Raw genomic sequence first — 10,385 nt, forward strand, 5'->3', positions numbered from 1 at the left:
ACTTTAATACAACAGCAAATGTACAACGTTTCGACAACCTGATGATGACAAAACCTTGTTGAAACGTTGTACATTTGCTGTTGTATTAAAGTTTTTCTTCATTACCCATTCAAGCCGTCTCCAGCCATTATTAGTCTCAAAGTGGGTTCCTCGTCATCGAACAGATAAACATTGATTTTTGTGTGTCACATGGTCTGCTGAATGCAGCACTGGTTCAAATTAGATGTTTGTGAAGTCAAAATACTAAGTCTATAGTTTCACGTGAATTAAAAACTCAAATTACAGATATTGACAAGCTAGAATGTAAAGGTCTTATCTTTTCTATTTGCTAAGATATTGCTCACGTAATAAACCAAACACAGTGGCATACCACTCACCTCTTTCCATTTTTGGAAATGCTCCCTTATATACACTTACCAATCAGAAGCTCAAAATGTCCCCCTAGTGATTTTCTCAGCCTTTCTAATGTACCTAGTGCCATTTCTTTCTTTTGAATCAAAATTTCAATGAGGTAGGTTGTGTCTTTAGTCTGCTCGAAATTTAATATTTTTTTAGACCCAAATACAGCTTAGTTACTAAGCTTGATAAATTATAGTAGAATTCTACGGTATTGATGTAGTAATTAATGATTTTTTAGTTATTCAAAAGTATATATAAAAACCTAAAATAAATATTCTGTTTCATATCCTCCACGTGCAAAATTTTTAAAGGCTTAGCAACCTACGTCAAGCAGCACAAAGGCCGTAACTAGAAGAGATAATTGTTTACTTTACTTCTTTATTTACTGTTCTATGTTTTAGAAAAAATAACTTGAAGAATTTATTTCAAAATAGTAATATGCTGTATACATATATAATGTATAATAATTGAAATGTGACTGTATTTTACAAAACACTAGTTGACTAAAACACAGTTAAGACAAGTTACTTTAAGGTCACCTTTACGTTATTTGATACGGTAACATGAGTGTATGTGAGCCACGTCATTGTAACTTCTGTATTGTTAGCCAGGCATGGGTGAAAGGTCAATATAATAAAAATAATAAATCTATATAAATGTATAATGTTATGAGATTTAAGGTATTTAGTCTAAACATTTATATTTTCATATTATAATTTATAGTCATTCTAGAATGAAAGAGGCATAATTTATATTTATTTCCTAATTTTTATGGTGGTTACAAGATCGGTCAAATCTATCGAACCCGTACAAAGATTAATAACTGAAAATACCAGATAAAATATAAAGTTTTTCTTAAGAAATGTTTGATAACTATCTAGACATTATAAAGATTTTGCATGTGAAATTTGAAAATTTTCTGATGCATAAAAGTATTTTTAATCTTAAAATGAAAATTACTTTGCATGATAGATAGGCAACATGCAAAAAGGCATGAGAGAAATATTGCTTTACAAACCTTATGACTTAATAAAAAAATTTAGATATTTTGTGTATGAAAGCATTGTAATGTTTACTAATAAACCACCAAATTTCGCTACTAATTTAAAAGTTATAGCATGAAAACTATAGCAAGCACAAAATGGTTATGAGGTCGCTTCCAGGGACCAAGCCCGAGTTGAAACAGTTAATACTATGTGACAAAAATGTAATAAGTATTCCAAGGAAGAAAAAATTTATCTATTCAATGAGGTAATATGTTTCTAACAGTATATCTTATGTTTACTGCCCCACTGGATAAATTAAAACTTGTATCCAAAATGCAAAAAGTGTCCTTAAATTCCTTCTTTTAGATATTCATGTCATAATGTTTCACATTTTGCTCCATTATTGAAGACTTGGTCAAGGAGAGTAATGTACTTTAGTATCATGAACATAGTTGTATATCATATTAAGTTAGTCATGTGACTTGGGACTTTGATAAGCTTTTCACATAAATGTATTTCTTGGCGTAGAGAAAAATGTTTGGAATTTTCAAATGAATGGCATCTTAGTTATGCAAACACGGGCTAAGCGGGAACAAACAACAAGATTTACTGTCACTTTTATAATGCACCCACATTGATCTAGCTAACAGTTATCTTACTAATCCCTGGGCTGAACTGGCCAGAATGGGTGTCCAGAACAGCCATAGCAGAATATAATAAAAAAAAACAAAGTGAAAAAGGCTGAAATTGCTTTGGCTAAGTTAACACTCCAATAAAATGTCACAAGAACATGTACAAAAATAAAGTTCGCCAAGTTGGACTTAAACGCAAACATGAGAATTAGATTTGATTGACTCTGATTACACTCGGATTCTCCATGTAGAGGGAGTAAAGCACAGCTATGATTACACTAGGATTTTCCATGTAGAGGGAGTAAAGCACAGCTATGATTACACTAGGATTCTCCATGTATTTACTCCCTCTGGAGAATCCTAGTGTAATCATAGCTGTGCATTCTCCATGTAGAGGGAGTAAAGCACAGCTATGATTACACTAGGATTCTACATGGATTTACTCCCTCGCACAGCTACTAAAATTAGCTCCTTATTTTGCAGATTAATCAAAAATAAAACATTCAATAGGACAGGAAATAAAATTATTAATTAAAAAATACATTTATAAAATCTATATCTTACATTTATGTTAGGTATTCAAGGAGAATATATATTAGCTATGGAGGTAAGAGATTGTGTGCCTGAAAAAATAACTTGAGATTGTATAGTTCACCTTGGTGAAGCCCTGAATAGTATCAGGTTTATTATTTTTACTGAGCTTGTTCTATTCTGCAAAAAAAGTATACATTTACTAGAAGGTAATTAACAAAAAATATCAATGACAGACATAATGTTTAGTTGCCTATATTTTCTATTGCAGAACATATACTTACTGTGACTTGTTAGTCCATTAGTTCCCAACAATTTAATATCAGAGTTCAAGTTATTTTCCTTTTCAGGAGGGCTAGTTTTATGATGTTGAAAGTTGATAGGTTTTCGACTTCTTTCTATATCACATAGGTGTTTGCATCTACTGGGTTCTCCATCATTTTCAACGACAATCTCATGATCCTGAGATGAGGACAAACTCTCATGTATAGCTTTTGAAAGCAATACTGAGTGTTGCAGCAGGGAAGTGTGTGATTTTGTAATAGCTCTTCGAGTACTATCTTCTATCTCTGTTGCTTCCATCTTATCAAACATATTGCATTCTTTTTTAAATGTAACTTCTCCTGTGCAACTGATGTTAGAAAGCACACTCCCTATAGCATCATTACACAGAACATCATGGTTTCTTGATAGAGGATGGTCTCGTTGAGTGACTAAGTCATTGCAGTTGTTATAGTCATCTTGTCCAAGAAACCTACAAGCATCAGTTTTAGAAGTTGATAACTGAAGATGCAGTTTTTTATTCATAGTTTTCTTATTTTTTACTGTTAGGTTTTCTATGTTCTGAATATCATTTTCTTTGGTTGCCTTTTCATCATTCACAACACTTGAAAAATTATTAACACTTCCAATGCTTCCAAAAACTTGATTATTTTTACTCATACTTGAAGAGAATGAAACTGCATCAATTTTTTTATACTTGCTAGATGTATCACAATTCCTTTGGGAATCCTCTACCACAGTTGTACTTGTTTCACATAACATGTAATCCTGTAAATTACATGGCTCTATAAAATTTAGAGACTGTCCTTTGTCTTTGTCTCGTATATCTACATGCATGTTTCTACAGGTATCTGGAGAACTGTGAAGTTTTCCTTCAGATTCCACTTCTCGTACCAATGTAATTTTCTCTAAATTCCTTGATGTTATAGATGTGTCAGATTTATTATTTTCACCCTTATTTAAGGGGACCGACTGCAGACATTCTTTGTATAAATCAGGTTTTGGCTGCATGTTCTCTATCTTTTCACTGACAGGATTCTTATATTCTTTCTCATCATTTGGCATAGCTTCCAGCTTCCCTGTAGAAGGATTTACAAGGCATCTAGTGTTTTTAACCGATGTGGATTGCATTTTAAGAAATTGTGAATTGTTATGAATATCAAACTGTGTTAATGTAGTAGGAACACGAGATAGACTAGACAGAACACCACAATGGGAGTTTGAAGCTTGATTTGATGTTTCAATATTTCCTCTAAAACTTACAGAAGAAACAGAACCAGAAGTGTGATTTTCAACTTGTGTATAATTGTTGAGGTCCTCTTTAAAATGTAGACTTTCAGTAAGTGTCTGAGAATGATTCTGTGTTTGAAACTGTGAAGGAGTTACAACTGAAGCTGAACTGAGCAAAGGAATTCCAAGACAACCATGAACGTTACCAGAAGTATAATTTGTAACAGTCAAAGTTTCAGGTGTTCTAGTACACACCGGGGCTTTCTGGTTTAGTGATAATGTGGGCAAAGAATTTAATTCATGAGGAAAGCCTGCAGCTTCAGCACCAACAACTGAATTTCGTTTCTGTCTACGTTTGCGTTTTAAAGGTTGAACAGTATTTGGTGGAGGCATTAATGAGTTCACTTTGGAATTTTGCAGGAGACTAACTAACAAAGGACTGGATGCAGCAATGCCTTGATTTGGGTATCTTAGATCTTGAAAAGTTCTTGGAGTTGTTATAGCAGTGGAGTAGCTGTTAGCTGAAGGGCTACAAATTACGTTTATTTTAGGACTGCAAGATCTATCAGTAAATGAATGTAAAAAAGCACTTGAATTCTGAAAAATTGGATTTTTATGGCATTGAAAAGGTGAAACACATGTTGAATTAAAAGTGCAAACTGGAATATTATATATATTCTGGTAATCTCTGACATGTGGTTCTATTTCTGAAACATCCATGTTTAAACATGGAAAACTTCTATGATTATTATTCCCTTCCACTGCTGGTGTTGTTAATGTTTGCAAGTTTGATGATGGTCCACACACTGTTGATGTTGTTAGTAATGTATTCATATTGGATGTTGATGGCCAACTTGGACACTGAATACTTCTTTCTGACCTGGAAGCTAGAGGCTCACTAACTGAGGAGAAAACACTAGCAGATGGTGGAGAAAGGTGAGTCCATGCATCCACTAACTCATGAGATTGACATGTGGCTAATGCTGTTGTAGTGACTACACTAAAACTAGAAGATGGAAAACTGGAGCTCTGATTTACATTGTTTATACTATTCACATGACAACTGGGAACATGAAGGCCACTTGTTGAAGGTAAAATAGTGTTACAAGGATTTGAAAGAGAGAAAGTCTGTGCATTCAAGAAAACCTGAGATTGAGAAGAAACCAAAACTCTATCACAATTTGATGCTGAATGGAAAGTTGAACACTGAAAAGTGTTGTTTGTATTGTTTATATTATTTCTGGAAATCTGTAAACTTGTTGAGGGTAACACGTTTTCACAAGGTGATGTACGAGAGACAGTATGGGCATTCACAAGAACTTGAGATTGACACGTAACAAAAGCTTCTGATGTCATCAGTGATGTATTTCCAGTAGAAGATGGTTGCTGCTGTACATCATCAGTAATGTCGGAGTCAAAACTGTTTAGAGCTAAAAGATCACTAGTTGAAGTTACAACAATAGCAGAAGATGTAGGAGTATGGTCAGCATTCTGTGAAACTTCAGACTGTTGAGAAACCTGATCCAGGATATTTCTATAGTGGATGGGCAAAGTCAATGCATTTAGCTGAAATGAAAAAATAATACATGCATTTAAAAGTTCAGTTCTGCTTGAATCATAAGTTTGGCCTAAAAGCTTTTTAAAATTTTCTGTCAATTATAATGATTAAAAAGTCCTAAATACTGAATAAAACCTAAACCTTATAATTGATATAGTATACTATTTTACAGTTTCCAATTCTGATTTATGTTTAAGTTATTCTACAAGCTTTTCCACAATTTTATGAGGATTTTTTTAGTTCTTCAGAAGTTGATATATCTGTAATTTTTATTGGCCTATAGACAGAAAACTATCCAACTATTGCACTTTTAACTTGCTAAACTGAATTTTGCAGACATGGATTTATAATTATTTTTTTATTAGCTTGACATCTGAAGTGAGTTGTAAAAGGAACTTCAGTTAAAAATTGAGATAACTTCTTGATGTTGCATTGCTCTAAATCTTTTGCCAGTAACTTATGGTTTATCTTATGGAATTGAAAATTTCAACCAAAACAACACACTCTGCAAATGTGGACTAAACGACCATAGGATTCTTGTAAAACTATCCATAAGTTTGAACTACTAACCACAAGGAAGGTAGCTAGCCAGCAGCATTTGCTACCAAAGTAGGAATTTTTCCAGTTCTTTGAACCAAATAATGGGATGAACTGTTACTTTTATGATGCATCCACTAACATAAGTACAGAACACATTTAGCAATTTCAAGTCTCAAAACCTGAGACACACTAACCACTAGGTCATGTCCAACCTACTTATTTTTTGGGTTTTCATTTTCAAATCTTCCTGAGATTTAAAACGGGAAGTTCAGTAAAGAAGTATATGAATATGAAATCAAAAATATGTAAATATTCTTAAATTTGTTAGGTTGGATAATGTGCAAGTAACTTTGTTGGCCAAAAAAAATTCTTACATTAGAATTAAAAACTCTGGTTCTACTTATCCTGGAGGGACTTAACTCCAGATAACAACACTACATGTGGTAATCTGGTTAAGATTTTGACAGTAATTTACCATCTGCAACTGTAAGTTTAGAACAAAGACCATGCATATTTTTCACAAACAAGCACACTGGAAAATGCCAATAAACCTAAGAAAAATGGAGGTAGGCCACAAAAGTGGAAAACAAAAATTGTATTCCACTTAAATAAGCTGCCTTTCTTTACTGCTGGTCTTGTAATTATACAGGAAATGATAGTACTGCCTCTGACAGAAAGAACAAAAAACTAGTACTAGCTAGCCCTTTCATCATGGTAAAGTGTAGTAATCAAAAGCCTGCATTAAAATTGATATCTTCACAACATGACATATTAATTGGTTGCAATGTTGCGTAGCTAAACCAAATATACGCTAGCTGTTAACATTATTTGTTGGCTGAAAAAAAAAAGTCCAGAGGAAACTATGCATCATTATATGTAAATATCACAATTGTTGTTAGTTATTTCTGAGAATTAGAATGAAGCATGCACAGGTTGCAAAACTGTTTGCAAATAATATGTCAAATCAATCATTTGTTAAGAACCTACTAAAGCAACAAAATAGTTGCCAAATTTGACTTTACATAGTGAGTTTAATGATTCAAGGTAAGTCTCATATAGTAATAGCAATGACTTATTTTTCCAATACCTTAAGAATATTGAAAATGACTATCATGTGGCATATGTGGAAAAATGAAAAACCTAACAGTAAAGTATTACTTGGAAAATAACTTATCACAGTAATAATCCAGACAACCTATTTTCATCATGCCTAGATATGGAGTTTGAAAAGTATATGACTGCATTCATTTCACATCCTCATTCCAATGTAAAAGAAGAGTGTGAAATTCATTACTTCAGATGCATGTGGTGCAAATTCTTAGTTGAAATAACAGACATCATAATGAAATTGTGTGAAAAGTGTATTAATGAGCATGGAATATAATAAGCAGTGTTAGAACAATTTGCAAATAAATAATTTTTCTTTTTGTTAATTATCTACTAAATAATCACTACAATCAACATGCACAAAATACATGCTTTATTCTGAAATATTCTGTATATTTGCTACAAATACTTATATTTCACTAATATTAGTGTATGTTGTCACTTTCAGTACTACCTCTGATAAACACTAACACACAGAAAAGGAATTATGAAATTATACCTGTGCATTATAAAATAAAAACCAATATTAACAGTTTCAAGTGTAATTAATTTTACTTATCTGTTCAATGAACCAATAATCAGAAACATACCTGACTACCCTCAACCTGGACTGAGAGAATGCCCAGCATTCGAAGGACATGGGGTTCTGTCTCGACTAACCGACACAGTCGCTGTGCGGCTTCTTGAGGCACACTAAAAGTTACCCGGACACTGTTCCAAGGTTCCACTACATTCACTTTAAACAATTTATCATCTACAACAAAAAACTATAAATTAGTATTTCATTTACAGTATCAGTAAACGTATCCGAAATGTACTGTATGTGAATAATAATAATTCCTGACATCACAATGAATATGAACAAATGACTGTGTTTGCAAGTTATTATATCTATTCTGCTAGAAGAATTATACAATGAGTGTTTCCAATGATAAGTGGTGTGCAATACTTACAAAATGGCAACTTGGATAATACTGGTTTAGAACAATATACTATAATGGCACACCGATGTGTTGAAAAATGACTCCACATCGTTAACATCCTTGGTGGATGTTTCTTGGTTGAAATCTAATAAGGCTGGCCTAAGTTAGTAAGAATCACTTCTTTTTGAACATCTCTTATACCTATCTATATATAAGTATGGGATCAACTTTTCACAATTATCATCTATTTATTTACATGTTATTTATGTAATGTGTATACACAAAGAGAGATTCAAACATGTTGATGCATTTAATTAATTGAGTGTGTTAATGTTGACTGTTTCACATACTTTTTAATAGTATGTTGTATCAAATAACAGAAAATCGAAAGAGAGAAAATTTTATTCGTCACTAATAATAATGCTTGAAAACCACTGATGAACAATTTTTATTAAACACTTGTATCAGTTTCTTAAGGTGAAATTTTGCTTGAGAGAAGTGATAAAACTTGGATCTTTGAGCTGAATGGTAAGATTACCTTGCTTGGATACCAAGAATAACAACTCTGGCTTATCACTGAACCAGTTTAGTTGCTTGGAAGTACTTTAATGTACGAGTTCTTAACTATATATATTATAAACTATGATCATTAAATAGCAGTAAGTAGTTTAAAGTTTTTCTTTTATCTGAACCAGGTATAAGAATACAAATAAATTGGCCTGACTCAAATTATTAGTTATATTTAAGTGTATCCATAAAATTTAAAATACCAAAACAGACTGTACCAATAAAACTTTCAACAGGTATAAAATTAACTGTGCCTCACCGTTTACATTAACTTTCTGGTTAGCTGATAGACAATTCTCAATTACCATCCACCTTGCTGTATCTGGTATACCTTATGAAAGGCTTTTTACATAAATAAAGTTCATTTCAATTGGCCAAGAAGGAGCTTCATTTTTGTTTCATCATGTTTTTAGATCACCAAACAGAAATGGGCAGTTCTTAACATTATGTTGTAATTTATAATGTTTTTTACTACAGCATGTGTTCTGCTTTTTATCTTAATATATATTGTTTGTTAAGGGTAGGCAAATAAATTTTAAAATCTTTTTAAGTGCCATAATGTTGCTATACTTTACAAGAAATAGTAAGCAAATATAATTATACATCATGCAGTGCTACTTACCTAATGTTTGACTAACAGCATCTCTCAAAATAAGGAAAACTTTTAATCCACAGCTTATCAAATATCCTTAAAACATCCAATCCACAGTCAGATATGCTTATTACCTATACATTTGATGGACAAGTCCAATTAAAAGTCTAGAACTATTCACAGAAACCTTGCAAAAAAAAAGGAGAGAAAGAGAGAGAGAGAAGCAAAAGAATAATGATGAGTCCATTCAATAAGCTTGAAAAAATCTTGTATCAGAGATTGGACAAGTCACACCTGGTTTATCTAAAAGATTATTTTCAAATTAGGAAACTTAAAAAAAATTAAATTATGTATTTAAATTAATTAAATGCAAACCATGTTATTCAGAAGGCTAAAAAAAGAAAGTTAAAATTTTCCTTACCAGAAAATGTATTTCAGATTGATAGTCATCTCTCCATAGAACAGCTAACTATTCATTACTTTACCTGCAACAAGTCTTTGAATGAAGCTCCCACCCCTATACCAAAGAATTTGTGTAATGTGCCAGTATATGATGAAACCAGCATTAGCCTACAGCCCTCCACCAGTAGGAGGGCAACATATCCACCTTATCCAGTATTCTCTTTCAGGTTCATTCTTGAAAAGACAAAAGATACACCGGAAGGGTGGGTGTTCTGTGGAGAGGTGAATTTCTATCTGAAATACATTTTAACTCTATCAGCACAAGCTCAGTCGATTTGACCGACCATGTGACCTCTTTGTACTCATTTAGTCTTTATAGATTTGATACTACTAACTTTCAATATAGTATGTATATCTTCACAAAATTTGGCAGTCTTTCAGTACACATTACAAGTCTTTCACATACAAAAAATCATATTTTTGGTGAAGTATTTTTTAATAAACTAAATAAACGATTTGTCCATGAATATATTGAGTATTTGTTTTCAATAGTCCTTGTACAAAGTGATTTTCATGTTAAGATTAAAAATACTTTTCTTCATGTCAAAAATCTCAAATTTCATTTGTTTAATCTCT

General features: G+C 32.3%; 1 protein-coding gene across 1 annotated transcript in view; it reads right to left on the reverse strand.

Moving 5' to 3' along the window:
• Nucleotides 1-2,832: 2,832 nt before the first annotated feature.
• LOC106470641 (pheromone-regulated protein PRM7-like) overlaps nucleotides 2,833-10,385 on the reverse strand; it is a gene marked incomplete at its 3' end in the record, with an annotated part of 16,287 nt that continues 8,734 nt past the window's right edge. The window contains exons 3-4 of the mRNA XM_013931206.2: nucleotides 7,856-8,019; nucleotides 2,833-5,626 (exon numbers count right to left, since the gene is read on the reverse strand). Coding sequence (XP_013786660.1) covers nucleotides 2,833-5,626; nucleotides 7,856-8,019 — 2,958 coding nt within the window. The remainder of the gene's footprint in view (nucleotides 5,627-7,855; nucleotides 8,020-10,385) is intronic.

Source organism: Limulus polyphemus, unplaced genomic scaffold, assembly GCF_000517525.1.
Source record: "Limulus polyphemus unplaced genomic scaffold, Limulus_polyphemus-2.1.2 Scaffold4133, whole genome shotgun sequence".
In the NCBI taxonomy this organism is placed as follows: domain Eukaryota; kingdom Metazoa; phylum Arthropoda; class Merostomata; order Xiphosura; family Limulidae; genus Limulus; species Limulus polyphemus.